Source organism: Accipiter gentilis, chromosome 28, assembly GCF_929443795.1.
Source record: "Accipiter gentilis chromosome 28, bAccGen1.1, whole genome shotgun sequence".
In the NCBI taxonomy this organism is placed as follows: Eukaryota; Metazoa; Chordata; class Aves; order Accipitriformes; family Accipitridae; genus Astur; species Astur gentilis.
The window spans coordinates 1,744,522-1,762,779 of NC_064907.1; the positions used below are offsets into that span (position 1 = coordinate 1,744,522).

Consider the following 18,258-nt stretch of genomic DNA (forward strand, 5'->3'; position numbering starts at 1 on the left):
GCCACATTCTCTTTCAGTAGTTCAATACAGCCTGTTAATCTCTGCAATAATTTATGAACAACCCATACAGAAACCTACTAAGGCCTTAAGCATTTGCATATAGTAAGCTATCTAATATTAGGTTTCTCTTCACAAAAAAAACTCAGCAGGAGAACAGTGTAGAAGAAAGACTGTTTTTTTATTTCCTCTATGGATTTGGTTAAGAACCAAAGTTACAAAATCTGATTCACCATTTCCAGGCAGAAAACTTAGTGAATAACAGTGAGTATACTTCTGTATTGGACTACACCTCAGGTCCTATTTCTGAATGAAGGAAACGAAGGTGGTTTGGACTAATTTTTTTTTTATTTTTAAAAACATTCCAGCGACAGCAAATTGAAGAATGCACATGGTCAGCTCAGCTGACAAGGAGCTGTAGTTTATCATGATGTAGGATTTTTTTTCATATTCGAATTAAGTCACTGACACAATCCAAGCTGTGATGGTATTCAAGTTGAATACATGATGAAATACTAGCATAATTTTAATTAGATGAGCTGCATGTTTGAATTTTGTAGCAGAATTATTTTAAATTTTTAACCCTTTTGCAAAAATTAACCCTGTTCTAAAATTCTAACCCTTTCTGAGCAAAAATTACTTCTTTCAAAAGCCACATTTTAAATAAGAGTGACCTATTAATGTAACATACTCAGATTGGGGAAACTGTCTCAATTTTTTCTGTGTTTAACAATGCATTTCACATTCCTTCCCCAGTGCATATGTAAATAGAGATATTTGATAACTGAAAACACTTCAAATACTGAAAATAATTCAAAATAGCCAACTGTTCAGAAGTTTTGCTTCTTGTTTATATTATTTTCTCCCTCATTCTTAGAGTTTACCAGCTATATCATCATCAGATGTCTAAACTGAAATACATTACAAGTATGTATATCTGTATTTGTATGTATATGTATCTAGACACACATATGCATACACACACGAGTTAATTCATATTTATCTGATACTCTTTGTAAAGACAGTAACAAGGAAGAAGCAAAAAGTCCTATGACTGGGATCTTCATAAATAAAACTGGAAAAAAGCCCATCTGATAGACTTCCAGAACTGCAGATGTAGCCAAATGAGGAGACAAATAAAAAAGGAAATCTAAACATTTGCCCATGATTTATCTTTGCATACAACTGAATCCATGTTTAATCTATAAGCCATGGATTTTTAAGTGCAGCTCTTCATATTATGCGAGAAAGTAAAGAGATTCTAGGTGTATGACAAGACATATTTCCAACACAAAAGGAAAATATTTATGCTTTATACAGAGAACTAATGTGGACTACTGTGTAAAACGGATCCCACATTTCATAGAGTTGAATTCAGATGTTTGGCTTAGGAAATGGAGAAATTGACTGTTTAGTCCAGCAAAAACAAAGGCTAAGAGGGAATACGACTCCTGTCAACAAATGCATTGGAAAAAGAAGAGCTATTTATGATGAGGAACAATGCTGGGCACAAACTGGATCTGAACAAATTTAGGCTGAAAATTAAAGCTGTCCCTACTTATCATGAAAATTATGTTCTAGAACTGTATTCCAATAGCAACAGTGGATGCACACAGACAAAAAAGAAAGCAACTCAAATTTTGACTGTTTGAGTTGGTCTCTATTTAAAAGAAAAAAAAGAAAGAAAGAAAAGAATATAAAAATTCTTTGCAATAGCAAGTGACTGGAGCCACTCAAGGACATAAAATCTGAGGGACTGTAGTCCTTCAGTTAATTACTACTCAAATGAGGAGGGAGTAAGCAGCCAGACTGAATTTTTGTTACCCAGTTTATTGTTGTCCACTGCACTGTACCTAAATACAAAAGAAATAAAAAGATAAATAGAAGGGAGGATAACAAGACTCTTAGTTTCTCAGTTGGTCTTATGAGGTATGCATTGTCCACCACCCTACAGGCTGCTGGACAGAGACTAACTTCAGCTGATTGCTGCATAGAAAAACCAGCATTCTTTTCAAAGTCATAATGAAAAGAAATGTCTTAAAAGTAATAAAACACCTTTCACATACAATCTTCCAGTGTTTCAAAACACTAAGAAATACAAACATTAGAACTATATGCAGAATTCCAAGTTCAGTTGCAAAGACTCTGACCACAAATTGTCTCTTGGCTCATCTGTTCACTTATTGAAAAATACCTCATTTCTCCTTCTGAACTCACACTGTTAAGGTAGAGCTTCTGCTCAGCTAATTTGATCACTATGATCTTTATATATTTCTCTCTTTTTCTAAAACATTATTATTCAACAGTTTATTCTATATCTGCTGTACCTATGCTCCTATCCATGTTATTCTGCATTTGGTTGCAGAATTATACAATGTTTGCCTTCCTGTGTGAACGCACCATCATCTTGACAGTGTTGTCGTGAGTTTTATCAGCAGTTATTTTACAATTACTCTGATATCTAGATGAAAGCACTTGAATACTGATGACTGTGACAAAACTTTGCCAGACAGAATTTAGCATTTAGAGACAACAGACTATCAAAGATGCCAGCAATACAGTTCTGCTCAAACCAATTCTAACTTCCTGCTAAAAGCATTACAATGTAAATAAATTTAAGTAAAATGATCTAGCTGTTGTCTACAAAGAAACATAATAATTGCAGCACATACTTCCTTCACCATCATCTGTAACTCCCAACACCAATCTCAACAGACACTGAGCATGTTTCCGTTCTTTTAGCAGCACCTCAGCATAGCCCGGGAGACGAAGAAATAAACCAAAGGCAGCCAAAGAATGCGCGGGTATGGGAGACATAGTCTGAACTGTTGACTTGATCGGTGGAGGTTCTGCAGCAATTGTTTCTGGTGCTTCATATACCAATTCCCCTGATTGTTCAATGGTAACCCATTCAAACTGATCACTGTCCTTCTGCTTTTCCTGTGTGGTTGATGTAACCACTGGAGTGCTCACCTTAACCAACAAAAACAACAAAAAAATTTGGTAGTCATTCAGTTAATCAGCTAGGCAAAAATTTTATTAAAGTTAGGCTCTAAAGGACATACAATCTTAATATAAGACACCATTAAAAAGTCACATGAAATACACTACCATTTACAGATACGAGGACCAGGCTAAATGGCTAAAAAGGGCATACTTGCTGCATTTTCAATACAGTTCTAGAAAGTCCCGCCTACACAAGCAAGCAACTGTATTTTGCCAACCTAAAAGCCTCCATTAAAACATGTTGTTTAAAATCTAGAGGCATGAGACAAATTACACTGAAATAATCAATACAAAAATTAGTTTATGTATCAGACTGTTAAATAAGAAATGGCCCTTTTATCTTTAACATCATTAAACATTGAGTGTGAACTCAAGTGTTTAATTTTTAATTACAAATTGCAAAAAGGTGAATAACTGTTCGTAATACCTTTAAAAACCAAGAAGAAATTTGGGTATCTTAGCAGCCTTGTAGCAACTCATGTGCTCTTTTTGGGCTTTCGACTGATTTGGCCAGCTTTCTTACTATTATGCTCTAACACAACAGTCTGTAGTTCTGTTTTATGAACTAAGACAGCACAGAGGACTATGCAGACTATGATGGGAATCAGAGTTTAAGGGGATAACAGCTATACAATTCCCCAGGAAACAGTCATACACTCAGTTAAAATGAAGGTGTGACATCCAGGTCCCTCTCATAATTAAACATCACAGAAGTTTCAGGCTTTTATGCTATTCATATGAACTGATGCAATCATATTTAAAATTTTACTATTTATCACCAGACTGATCTTAACTGGAAAAGATAAATCTGAAAAGACCTTGCAGAATTTATTCAGAATTCCCAATTAAAAATCAAAGCCACGTTTAGCTGCATTTATTCCAATCATCTACACATTAAGAGCATCAGAAGTATCTGTCACTTGGAGAAATATAAAAGTAAAATTAAAGAATGAAGAGTCTAGAGAATTCATCAGTCTTCACTCAGAATCCTCTATTTGGTATTATTGTATTTAATTTGTTTTTATGGACCACAGAATTCTCATCCAGTATTTGAATTCAAACTTATATCTCAAGCTAAAAAATTCTGAAAAGAAAATAACTTCCCAGAACTATAGAAAAAGAAGGAAAAAAAGGGATGAAATTTCTCATGGTCTTAAGTTGCCTTTCAGCTGCTGCAGAAATCCATGAATCAGTAGTCTTCAATACAGAGTATGCATTATCTCTCTTGGATTTCAAAATACAGCAATTATTTATGTGAACACATTTCCTTAACTTTTAATTTTTGAACCAGCTTGATACTAGACCTCAAACATCTTTGCAGAACTATTTACAAAGGATTCATACTAAATATCTGGTCTCACTACAGAGCTCCTACTCCTGCCATAGTTTTACAGTCAGGATACTGAACAGCACCCTTAATTTATTATTACCTTAATTTCAAAGGGAATAAATATTCACAATATTTCCTGTTAGGAGTATCAGCCAAAAATTTCAAAAATACAGCCAAATAGAATTTGAATAATTCACAGGTTATTTTTTTCCTTTTTAATAAAGGCTGTGTACCTAGAACAGCAGCCAAAGGTGTAATTTCACACTAATGCTTCTACTGAAACTTTTGATGTGCCTATCAGTGCCTCCAGAGAAATTCTATACATAATTATAATAAGTATATAAATAACATACATATTATTATTTATTAGGATTTTATTTTAGATATATTTATTAATATAAAGATAATTAAGATTACACAGTTATTTATTATTTATAATAATAAATCTAAAATAAAATTACATAATCTGCTTTGAGAACTGAATTTCACTTAACCATAAAAAAAAAAAAATCGCTGAGGGTACATTTACACGAGCAATTAAATGATAAACACGTATGGCTTTATAGTACATCAGCAACTTTATGTTACTGCACCCTCCAAGATATTTTATGAATTAATGGAAGCGAGGCAAGCAGGAACACTGAATTCGTACATTTGTTCCACAAGGATATGGCTACTCAAGCAGATTGTAACATGTGTAGGGAAGCAGCATGCATAGCTGGACTGGGCTGTGGAGTTATGCACTCGCCTATTTTAAAGCAGCTTCCTCACATAACTGAGATGTCAAACCAAACAGAGAAATATGAGGAAAATACTGTCCTTATACAAACAAACAAAACACTCATAGCATGTTTTTCTACACTGATTTTTTCACTCACTTGCTGAATTACATCAGGATAAAGCATAGGGAGTCTCTCTGCAATAAGGGCCAGTCCACCCATTCCTGCAAAAACTTGCAGCGGAGACTGAATTGGACAGGTTTCAAGAAGCGATTCATCTAGAACTGCATCCATACACTCCTCCCCAGGACTGATGGCTTCATCTTCAGGGCAAGGTCCCAGTAAATCTGCATGCTCTACAAAAAACACAGAGGTAAGAGAAATTAAATCAGGGATATAACAGGAGTATGTACATCAGTTCACCCTAGTTCAACCTGATGGACTATGAGAAACAGAAAAGGTCACATACACTTCCAAAGCAGGATAATCTTTGTAAGAAAGAGACCAAATATAGCACTTTTCGTACACGCAGCTTTGATGCCTACTGTTCTTAAGGATACAGGCAGAAAACACCTCTGTGGAAGTCTTCCCTATCACAACAGATAGTAGGTGAGTATGTCTGCAAACATGCTGGTCTCCACAAGGGACCATCTTCTGTCAGACACATGGAGGATTCCACCACACTAGGCTGAACATGATTTACAGTTCCATTGCTTGCAATAACATGAATTGATCAGACCACAAGAAAGGTTAGATCTCCTTGATAAGGAAAATTTTAAAATAAAGATTTTTAAGGAAGACTCACCCCTTTGTTTTACACTGTTTTGCAGTGTAAAAAGCTGTAAGCCTTCCCAAAGAAGGAAAACAAGAAAATAGACACACACAGATATTCACAATGCAGAGAAAGATCACTAAGGCCAAGTGCTTCTCTGCAAAAGACACTTGAAAAATACGTCATCAGTGAGTAAGGGTATAGGCAGATCTTTTATTATGAGTGCAAATATAATGCTATTCCTTCCACATCTTAAATATTGTTGCAAGGAGTTACACTTAAGTATACTTCTCCAGTACTGGCTTTAGTTAATCTTCTTATAACCCAATTTAAACCATTTCAACTCCATGAATGTTCTACAAGTTTTCAGTGAAGTCATGCACTTCAGCTGTGGAAAACTGCTGATCTCAAACAAAGGCATTGAAACACACAGAAGAAAATACAAATAAATGACTGTCCTGGTTTCAGTTGGGATACAGTTGTCTTCCTAGTAGCTGGTACAGTGCTATTTTTTGAGTTCAGTATTCGAAGAATGTTGATAACACTGATGTTTTCAGTTGTTGCTAAGTAGTGTTTAGACTAAAGTCATGGATTTCTCAGCTTCTCATGCCCAGCCAGTGAGAAAGCTGGAGGGGCACAAGAAGTTGGCACAGGACACAACCAGGGCACCTGACCCAAACTGGCCAACGGTGTATTCCATACCATGGGACGTCCCATCCAGCATAGGAACTGGGAAGTGGGGGCAGGGAATCACCGCTTGGGGACTGGCTGGGTGTTGGTTGGCAGTTGGTGAGCAATTGAACTGCACATCATTTGTACATTCCAATCCTTTTATTACTACTGTGTCACTGTATTAGTGTTATCATTATCAGTTTCTTCTATTCTGTTCTGTTAAACCGTTCTTATCTCAACCCACAAGTTTTACTTCTTTTTCCCAATTTTCTCCCCCATCCCACTGGATGGGGGGGGGGGGATTGAGCAGCTGCATGGTGCTTAGTTGCTGGCTGGGGTTAAACCACGACAATGACACTTTTCCTCAAGTATAGTAGTAGTAAATGCAGCACTGGAGACAACATGTGAAATTATTAAATCTATCCAGTACAGATGGTGTCAAGAAAAAGTCTGCTTTAAGTGGCAAGCAAGGAAATATTGATAGGTAAGAAAGATTTCTATGGATATAAAAAACTAGTCATGAAAAAGCAGTAGCATCAACCTTCGTAACTGATGAGTGGTGACTGAGAGACATCTGAATGTAACTAATATTTTGCTGTATAGAACCACAGATCAATGGATTTGTAATGACAAAGTCAAATTTTCAAAAGTATTAGTCTGAAGTTTAAAAAAAAAGCCTAGGAACTTAATAAAAGCTGAAAGAGGACCTTCATGTTTTCATATGCAACTCTACTACTAAACTGAATCTCCTCTAATGATTTTTGAGATTTATTCAAATTGAAAAATATTTATTGTAGCTTGAGAATTTAAATAAACAGCAAAACAAAAGAAAATTATTTGAAAGAGAAAGGCCTTTCAAGAGTGTGAGAGATCTGTATATCCAGCCATTAAATACTTAGCTCAGACCAGATAGCAAGAAAATAGATTTTTTTTCCAACTCTTCTGTTTCTCATCTTTTCTAGAAAGAGACTGATCTATCAAGTGAACAGTTTTTAAATGAAGCCCCTGTCTTAAAACAGCAGAATGATTAACTTTGTAATTCCATGCTGTGTCAGCAGATCCCCTTAGCTTAATTTCAAGGTCCCATTCTTCTAAGTCCTTCCCTGAAGGAAAGATATTCAAATATTTCAATTCAAAATATTTCAAAACAGATCCCTGGGATACAGCTCCTTCTTCCCCCATCCCCAGCACTACAAGTAAGTAGATAGCAAGCAATTAGAAAAAACATTAGCAAAAACCAGACCATATTAGAAAATGTTAAAAATAATGGTTTTAAAAGCTAGAGTTACAAGACCAGCTTAGATGGCCTGGAGAAAACCTCCCATTTTCTAAGAAGCATTTAAATACCCAGGTTGCTGCAATAAAAAATTTCACAGACTTCTATAACTCACATGGTTTCAAACAGTTCCTGCATTACTTATTCTGCCCTGGTTATCAGCACACTTACTACAGAGAACCGGTATACATATCAAGAAATAAAATACACGATATCTATACAATCATATAATCATATCATACACGACACTATGATGAAGAAAGAAAAGTAAAACCAGAACAACCATATTGGTGCATCTTATAGATACAACCTAAAGACAGGCAATAAATTTGTTCTTTTTCACAAAGTTTAGTACTTGCCTTGTAGAGGATGGCTCAGGAACATCATCCAAGAAAATACAGAAAACTGCTTTTTCTTACCAAGAAAATCAAAACCATTTTTTTGTCCAAAATAAAAGCATTTTAAAAAGGAAGATACCAAAAAAGTAAGAATACTCACCTTTTTCTGTGTGAAGACGTTTAAATGAGTCTGTTTTTGATAAGCTTGGATCTGAGATGACTTTGGAACCAAGCTTAACTGTCAAATCTATTGATCGGTATCCTTGAGGGAGTTTACGGTCATACAGCAAAGTCAGAAGTTGGGCAAGTGTCATTTCAGCTGGTAATGGTTGGCCTAAACAACAATGGCATTGAGTCAGAGAGGAAAATTATGACTGGGTTATTTTAACATACATGTCCAGGTGCTGTTCATTACTTGTAACCACAGATGCCAAGTAGACTAAATATTATCTGGCTCCAAACCAAGGCCTTAATTTTACCATTTGTTCTCTTGGGAAAAGGGGCCCTATCAATTTGGAACCAACCATCAAAGAACTATGCCAACATTCCCGAAGGCAGCTCTGCGCTGAGAGCCCAAGCACTTGGCATATTTAACAAATGGTTAAGGCTGTAATTTGATGTGCATTTTAAGCAGGTAATGCCTGTCCCCTGCTATTAAACCCCACCCCTGCGTCACCCTTGAATTGTGGTGGCATAAAGGTGTGTGACCATAAACTAAAATGGCTGAAACAGAAAAAAGTGGGAAACAAAGAAACCTGCAATTCTTTTTCAGTCCTATTATCTCACTACTCTTGTGTTGGCACACAACTCAGCAAGAAAAAATGAATGGTGCTGCCAGGAAAACTTTTCTCAGCAGAAATGCATACTTGAAATGCACATGCAATACAGCCCAAACGGATTACTCAAATCAAGATTTTAGCCACTCTGTTGTTTACGAAGAATATGTTCTTCCGTGAAATTACAAGTTACTCTCAAGGCAGAACAATGTTTCTTGATAAGAAGTAGACTTACGCATGAAGTGAAATGTTATACATCTGCATCATATGATACACTTAGCATGCCCATTTCATCTTGACTGTACTTAATACAAGTTCCATTAAGGTCTTTAGTAGCAACCTGTTTCTTCAGTGGAAGATGTTGTCTTAAGAAATGAAAATTAAAAATGTCTTGCCATTTTGCAAGTAAGTTTTCTGCCCTTTTTTTAATCACTAATTCTGCTTTCCATGGCTTCTTTTTTTGTAACAACTGGCTGTTGCGCAAGACGCAATCGAGGAGATCACAAATACAGAATGGTCTACGTTACTATTAGTAGGCAAACTTTACCACGTAGATAACGAAAACAGGCACAGAGTTTTGATCTTCTCTCCAAAATAGCAACATTAACTGTATCAATTTTAGATATTTTAATCCAAGTATATGATCCCTCTAATAATTGCCAGAGGACAGCCTCAAAGCCAATAATTCTGTACTAAGTTGAAAATTTAGTTTTTTATTGGGTGAAAGTTACTTCAGTTTGCCACTTAATTCCATTAGCTGGTTCCTTGTTTTTATACTATAAAACAGATAAGAAGCTCTTCTGCATAATATTAAAGTGTTTCACCTATGTTCCTGTCCTTTATCTAAAGTAAAGAATTTCAGTCACACCAATCTCTCTCTATAGCAGAGAGATCTTTCTCTATGCCCCGGCTACAACACTGCCACCAGCTTTGTCCAGATAGCTGATAAAATGCGAATACGTACCTGCTATATGTAAAACAGGACTAACTGCTCAGGATATGCTGGTTTTGAAAACACAAATATTATGGAATTCAAGAATATTCCTGAAATGGCAAATCAACCTTCCAGAGAACAATGCAAGCTGGCTGCCCACTCAGAACATGAAATAACAGAGCGTGAATACCAGTTCCGTTCTGCCTTGCAGGTGAACGAAAATGTGAGTCACCCTACAAACCTACTGCCCTTTTATTTCTGAGTGAAAGTGGAAAAGTTTTTGAGATTTTGTTTAGGAACAAGGAACTAAACTTCAAGGAAGATCAGCATAATTGTTACTTTTGTCAAGCCACTATGACATTATAATGCTCCACTTCCACTTGAAAGCTCTTACCAACCCAGAAGGGCTCTACAGTTCAAAATGCTCAATCGAAAGGTAAAGATGTCCATTAGCATTACATCTATTTTCTGAAGATGTATCAGCCACTGAAAAAGCCCAAAATTGTGAAGTTTAAAACCAGTTAAAGTTACCTGGTAGAAGCTTATGGTATAGATGAAAGACTGGAACACTAATGGTCTTGCTGGCAGATTCTCCTCCTGAGGCAGAAGTACCTACTTTATCCGCCATCACTCTTCCTCGCCTTGATGGTGGACGTGGAGGGGTGGATGAAACAGCTCTTTTTGATTGAGATTTCAAACCTAGTACAGACATGCAAAGTCATTCTACTATAGCCAAGATGCAATGTACTCAATACCTTCAATGATAGCAAAAAAGTATGATAGCAAAAAAAGTAGAAATTTTCAGCACTGGCTAATTAAATATCAGAATAACATTCATGTATAAAATGTATTTGGATATAATCCCAGTATTTTTACAGTTACAAGGCTGTGCACCCTCCTGAACTCCAAACATAAACTAAACCATAACTATATTAGATCATATCATCCATAAAAAAAGCAAAAGCTATTCCGATTCTGCTCTTAAACTTGTTTAAAGATCCTGTCTAGCAATGGGCCCTGCAGTAAAGCTTTTTTAGTTTTTTTCAACTGAGAGCAAGAAAGGCAAAAATTTCTGAATTGACAGACATTTCAGCACAGACTATAGATGACGACCACTTGTTTGGCCTACATAGGTGACTTCAGCTGCAGTACTGACAGTACCACACGTGATGAAAGGAGTCTTTAAACATGCTTTTAAGTTGCCTAGGTCAAAACATTTAAAGTAAGCACCAGATGAAAATTAAAAGACAGAATAGGTACATAAAAGCTTACTGAGCTTATAAAGCAAGACTGCCATTTTTGGGGAGAGCTTAAGTTGACTTAAGGTACAGCGAAATTATACTACTGTCATGTAGTCTTCTATGCAGGTGACAGACCAAGTGAAAAAGCCAGCAGGTAAAGATAGAAAGACACATACAATGACTGCCTTAGCTTAGCCAAGAGCAGCTGCAAAACTAACAACATCCACACCTGAAATGCTGTTATTACACTCTGGTTTCAGCTGATCAGCAGGAGCAGCTATAATACACAACACATTCTCCAATAACCTCAGTACATTAAACTAGCTTGTCTCAGTAAGATCAGGTTCCAAATACCATCTCTACTCTCTATTAATTTTACCAATAGCAAACAAGTTAAATACTGGCTGCATGAAGCTCTGACAACACTAAACAAACCCCCAGAATATATGAAAAGATAAAGACAAAAGAAGAAAAGATTTCACAAGCAGGTAGTAAAAACAAATGCAAATGAAGTAAGTTTACATTTAAACTCTTTTACTTAAGTGGAAAAAATACAAACAAAAAGAAACAAAAACTTAAGTCTGCTTCTTTCTAAACAAGGAATGGGCTGTATCAGGCTGGATGATCAGAGATGCAACTGGGATGAGACATGGCTGACTATGCTGTGCCCTATCTTCAAGCCTGGCATATTTTTTTTTCTTTCTTCCTAGATTCTTTACTCATGTTTTAACCCTTCACTTGGACCTATTAATATTTTACATATTACCAAAACACATTTATCCTGTTCAAGTGGCATCCACTGCAAATATCTTTCGAGATAACGATGCTGTAATTAACACCAGCTGTGTTGCCTTAAATATATACCAAGATCCATGAAACTGCTGCCCTATTCAACACTTGAGTTTAGAGTTATATCTACATCTAAAAACCTGAAGTAAAAAGCTTAGGAAATATTGGTGCCAGAAGTGAAAGGAAATCAGCATCTCTTCTTCATGCTTCATGAAGTGTAAATGAAATTGAGGTACCTCAATGAAGGCAGAAAACTAGATAGGAAAAGAGTAGTTTGAAGTTCATTAATCTCTCTCTCACACGCACTAGAACTTCAAACCAGAAGAGTAATGATCTCTACAGCCATCATCTGAACTGTAACCTTCTCATGTTACTGCAAAATTACTGTGTTCAATCTATAACCTCCATAGTAGTTTTGGAGGAAAAGGGTTTACATGAATGATTTCAGAATGATCTTCACATTAGTTTTTAGGTGAATGCTTTGTAAGAAAATCCTGTATTTTTGGATGCCAAGTGGAACAACATGGTTTTATGCTTACATTTCCATCTGACAGTTTTTAGTAGAGTACCACCAGTTGTTACGCAAAGTATATAGATTCTTTTATTTCCAAAGCATATTGCATAAGCAAAACTCTGATGCACCAGCCACTGCAAAAAGGTAGAGGTAGTAATACCCATACCACAGTAATAGTACACAAATACTAATATATTGCCATGAAATCCAAGCTCCAGGTGTGTCTCTATAAAATCCTGCAAAATGCACTAGCAACAGCATCCACAACATATCACTGACACACACGTATAGGTACAAATCTGTGAAAGTATATAATCCGCTAGAGAGAGCAGTTCTACCAGGAACCAACCTCTGCTGCCTAACAGCCAGTTAGATTAACTGGGCACTACAATTTTTCTAACCTAATTAATAATAAAAAGAGTCGTTGGTAGATATCCCCTCCCCTCCCCCCCCACCTTTTAACATCAGTAAGATCCTTTTTTCAGAAGGTGGAAGAAAAAGACATACCAGAAGCAACAACAACACTATAATTGTCCTGAAATCCATTTTCTGCTTTAACTTTTTCTTTCTCTTCATAGTTCTTTTTTTCTTTGTCTTCCTTCTGTTCATTAATTAGCTTAGCTGTAATACTGGGTGTATCTATTCAGGGGAGAAGAAAAAAAAAATGCGGAGAGAAAAGCATTTCAAGATACCAAGTTGATTTTATTACAGTTTCTAGGCTGTTAACAAGGGGCTATTCTCAGCTATTTTAGTGGCTTAGAGTTTCATCCCAAGCAGCAATAGTCTTGTAAATATCTATGAATTAAGTTACTACAATAATTCTAGTCCCCTCTGTCTTCTGACAATTTAAAACCATAACAGTTTAAAACCATTACCTGATGAGTCAAGTGTACTCATGAAACCCCACCCAAATCCCCAAAAACCAGAAACTAAAACACCAAAAAACCCCAACAAAACAACAAAGAAACAAAAAAAAATTCCAAAACTCTTTTTAAGGACACCTGCAGACTTATTTAAATAAATTGTTGTATTTAGGCCTAGGTATCTAGTCTTATATACTGACCCGATTTCAGAACTGGCAAGTTTGACTGTTCCTTTGAAATTGGAGGATGCCTGAAGTACATCACACCTCCAAAACTCCTGTTGTTTGCTGAACATTAGATTACTGCAGTTCAACCGTTTTGGTTCAACAGTTAGTGTAGATCACAAATATCAGCAAGCAACTATTACATTATTGATGACTGGTGACAATGGATCATTTCACACCTTGTAATACATAACACTGGCACCAAAATGGCCAAATAATTCTCTAATTGCTTCTGAGTAGTAACTTGTTTCCACATAGCCACAGCAGCCCTAAGCTACAACCACAGACTCAAGACCTAGAGGTACCACCCAACTACCTTTAACGGTACCAGCTACCTTTAACTTTCACTGGTGGCTAAGGTGCTGAAAGTGATATGGTTTGACTGCTTGGAAATAAATTATGATTTGTGCCTGAAGACATTGGTTATGTCTGTGTTAGACAGTAGTGCAGACCAAAAGTAGATACAGAGTGTGAAACTGCACACACACAAAAGATACAGAGTGTGAAACTGCACCCGCCCCCCCACCAGGTGAAATACAAAACAACTGGTACCCATCCTAGACAATCCTGCCTGCAGTGATACTGCACATTTTCTTCCTATGGTGAAGGGATGTGAGAAGCAGATTTAGCAGTGATTTTTGACAGTCCCGTCCCCCCCCCCCCCCCTTCTTATTTTTTTTAAAGACTGGGAGAAAAAGCATGGAATGAACATGTTTGTTGTGATTTATTTTTGCAGAAAGTATGACATGATCGATTTGAGAAATTAACAGCATAGTTAAGAAAAAGGAAGTTAATCCAAGGGACAGACTCTTGACACATGACCTTCGCAACTTCCTGTTGTTGCAGTGGTGGCAGTCCTTTCTTCCCTTCTGCCCCCCAGTCCATCCCTTCTCTCTCCCTTTCACCCCAAACACAGAGTTTACTCTTCAATTTCAAGTCTTCTTTACAATGTCCTAACCAGGGACTTCATGGAATGATATACAAGTATCACAAAGCTTTTAATACAATCAGAAATCACACTAGATGAGAGATGGAAACATAAGAGAACCTAAACTTCTCCAGAATTAATTCTACCCATTTAAAATAAGAGTTAAGCTGAGGAGTAACTATTCTGTAGCAGAACCCAAACTTATGGTGCCCTACAAAGTCAGCATTTGATCAATTTCAATTAGAGAGTTACAGTATATGACATCATCACATTCCCCTCCCGAGTCTCTATTAGCACTGGCCATCAAGTTGACCGCAATACACCACTGAGGCAGCTATTCAGTACAGTTTATGTCACTGCTCAACAACTGATCCCTACTTCATATGCAGTGACTATCCCACCCATTACAGTAATTCTGACCATAAATTGCACAAGGATCTAAAGACCTCAGTCACATTCCACACATGACTCTGAACAGTAAGTGAATACAGAATTCTGTCAGAAATAGTGAACTATTCCCTGGCAAATAAGCTTCAAGCATTTTTCTAGGATTCACTATGTTTTAATTAAAATTCCAAAGCACATCTTGTTCTGTCTAGTATTCTGCCAAATGCCATTACAGTACTTCTATCACCTTGTTAGGCAGTGTATTTTAAGTAGATATGAAAAAGCAATAGTTCCTCTGAACTCCATGAAGATCTGCTTCAGAAATTAAAAGTTGATCTACACTGAGTTCCAAAAAATTACACGTACAAATATATCTACATATAAGAACACAAATACCTAGAGTCAGATGAGTGTGCAGCTAAGCCACACACCAGTGCACATCTGCAATATGGCAAAATCATATTTGACTTTTCTTTGCTATTACTTGAGAACCTCCTCTTAAGAATAAAGAGGAAGTGCTGGGTGGTTTTCCTTTTTAAAATTAGACATGCTTAAAACTGATTTTTGACGTAACTTGACCTAACAAATTTTGCTCTATTTCTTACCCAAGGAGAATCAACTTGCATCTTGCATGGTTTTACCTAGGGAGCTCTGGCATGGACATGACACCTTTAGTATGAATTCTACTCTTTCACTAAATTTAAAAAAAGATCACTAACCCTAATATTTAACATATAGTTCTATTTTCTAAATTACTAAATGAATACTAAAATTCAAGGTGGGATTAATTTTAAGATTAAGACATCTACCATTCAGGTGTCAAAAGGTCTGTGGAAGCCTGGTCAACAGAGTTTCCTACAAGGGGGTTCATCTCTCCATATATATTCAAATAGTGTAACTGAAAGTACTGAACTTTAAAAACCAAACAAATTCATGTCTTAAGATTATCCTCTCATTGTATATAATTTAAAAATTAATCTCTAAAAGTAAATTATGGCTTTCAATCTCCGTTCAGTATGCAAACTCAAATGTTTATATAATAGGTAGATATACATCCACAGAAATTAGATGTAGCCTTCATTATTGTCCTTTTTATAGCAACATGGTTTCATCTCTATCTTGAGATAAACTTCTAAGTTTTGGGATATTTAACTGACATAATTTGGGAATATTTAAGTGACTGGATGAAAGACAGGTCATTTTAAAGACTGATACCTGCAGTACCATTTTTGTGGTCTTGCAAATACCCCATGAGAGAATTGAGAACACATTAACACTAAAAAGCAAACATAAAAACCTCAATCAAGCAACTAACCGAAAAACCTCCAGCCAAGCAAAAAAAGAACAAACCAAAAATCCCACCTTCCCCACCTCAAGTTTACAGAAGGAAAAAATAGTATTTGACCAGTAAAAGTGCATTTTACATGCCACATGTAAGGCATATGCAAAAGCTTACAACTTAAATCACTGTTTCATATTCGGCAATTACCAATGAACACTGCAAATATGTATGTTCGACATACTTGGTTTATGCAGGTTTTTTGGTTCTGGGGTTTGGTTTTGGGTTTTTTTTGTTTTTTTGAAACTGTATCTTTAAAACATGAACTATTGCAAACTTGCCTGACACACGATCAAGAACCTCTGCTAGAGTTGTTGACACAGGCAAGTGAAGAGTACGAAATTTGTGTCCAGCTCCATACATTGGGTGTTGAATTACATGACTAGTAGCATTAATTCTTCCTTTGTACAGCTGAAAGGAAAAAAAAAGTCAACATTTAACATGACTTTAACATTCAGAAATAAGTTAAAACACTAAATTCTTATAAACTCACCTCAGCAAAATAAAGCTAAATGCTTTGTGTGCTAAAAGAACACTGACATATCCTTCAACTTTGAAGGTATATGGTAAAAATTCATCAAATTAGGACAGGTTTAATTTTTTAATTCTTTTGCTTTGAAAGCCTAGAATATTTTTAGCAGCAGAAAAAGTACGATATCATATTTATTTTTAAAAACCCAATTATTTTACATAGCTGTGTATAAGATAAAATTTGAATGCCCAAGACTTGCAATTATTTATGAAATTAAAATTTAATTTTGAAATTAAATTAGGAAATCACAATGTACTTGGGACTAGAGAAAGATGTCATTTCTCTATTGCTGACTTGAGGATGAAGTTTATTCTAGATTTAATATCTACTTTTTGCTATTATGACGGATAACTAAGTCATTACTAGTTAAAACATCTCAAATATTTTAACATATTTTAGCCTGAGCTCTGTTCACATTTTGTATCATTCTTTGCTTGCACTAACTTTTTACATACCTTTCTGCAATAAGAGTGCCACTTATCCCCTTCCTCCTATCATCAGAACTGTTTACTAATATTCACACACAGGACCAATTTATTGTTCTCCAGTATTATAAAAAAAAAATAATACTTGATGATAATCAGAATTTAGCTTCTCAAATTCAGTTTTGGGAACTTAAGGGATAAAAAATGGGGATCAAATCTTTGAAAGGTTATGTTGTTGGATATACTAGAAGTAGATGGTGCACATCCACATTATTTTTAAGGTTTCTCTTTGGATGTTAGAGGAGGAATGATCTCAGTAAGAACAGACAGACCGTTTCCTGGTGTTTTGAATAGGATAAACTGAATTATCACAACTTCTTTTCAAGATAATTTTTCTTCTTTTACATATCTAGTAATATTCTGTAAAAATCTGTTGTATGTAAAACAAATTATTAGAAAATTGATTTTACCTTCACATTACCGATGGCCATGTTAACAATTAATCTCAGCCAGGTTAAAACAAAGCATTGAAATGTTTGTGCTAAAACTTTATATTTGTTCCTTCTTTTCCATTTTATACCATCTGATGCAATTCCCCTGTCATATATCTCATGTAGTACTTCTGAGATGTAGTAAGAACGGCAGAAGCCAAAGCAGAAAATAATTTGTCTTTGTATGGGAGTACCAGATCTTTTAATAACTTCTGTTTTTCCTGTATTTCTTTATTCACAGCCTTCAACTGAGAGCATAGCACTTCATTCAGTCAATTATAATTCTGTGTTCTGGTGAAGCATGTGGAAGCATAAAAGCATACATCTGCTTTATAAATTAATTCAAGTATTTGTCACTCAAATTTATTCGTGGTGTTTTTGCTAATGCTGAAGGATCTCTGCCAATTATGAAGCATCAGAACTAAGACTATTCTTTAACAAAACTGATAACAAAGAACTGCTGGAAGGACTAGAACTTGTATCTATATTTGCTGCTAATGCATAAGGATACTATTAAAAAGTCTTCCGTAAGATAAATTTCAGTTGTCAATTCTTTCAGAAGAAAATAAGTTTTCAAGAAGATGGCTTTGTCTTACAACAGTGCCTTAAATTTTCTTTTAAAATGCGGAGTTACAATTCACCAACACACTCCTTTCCAAAATTCTGCAATGTGTACAGTAGGAAAAGCTGCTGTCTGACATTTCA

The 18,258-nt window shown here is 35.7% G+C and overlaps 1 protein-coding gene across 5 annotated transcripts in view; it reads right to left on the bottom strand.

Moving 5' to 3' along the window:
• The window catches only part of BIRC6 (baculoviral IAP repeat containing 6), a 186,006-nt gene that overhangs the window by 58,927 nt on the left and 108,821 nt on the right, over positions 1-18,258 (bottom strand). For all 5 annotated transcript variants that reach the window (XM_049830566.1, XM_049830564.1, XM_049830565.1 and 2 more), the window contains exons 57-62: positions 16,387-16,516; positions 12,872-13,003; positions 10,352-10,519; positions 8,271-8,444; positions 5,212-5,408; positions 2,670-2,970 (exon numbers count right to left, since the gene is read on the bottom strand). In XM_049830566.1, coding sequence (XP_049686523.1) covers positions 2,670-2,970; positions 5,212-5,408; positions 8,271-8,444; positions 10,352-10,519; positions 12,872-13,003; positions 16,387-16,516 — 1,102 coding nt within the window. The remainder of the gene's footprint in view (positions 1-2,669; positions 2,971-5,211; positions 5,409-8,270; positions 8,445-10,351; positions 10,520-12,871; positions 13,004-16,386; positions 16,517-18,258) is intronic.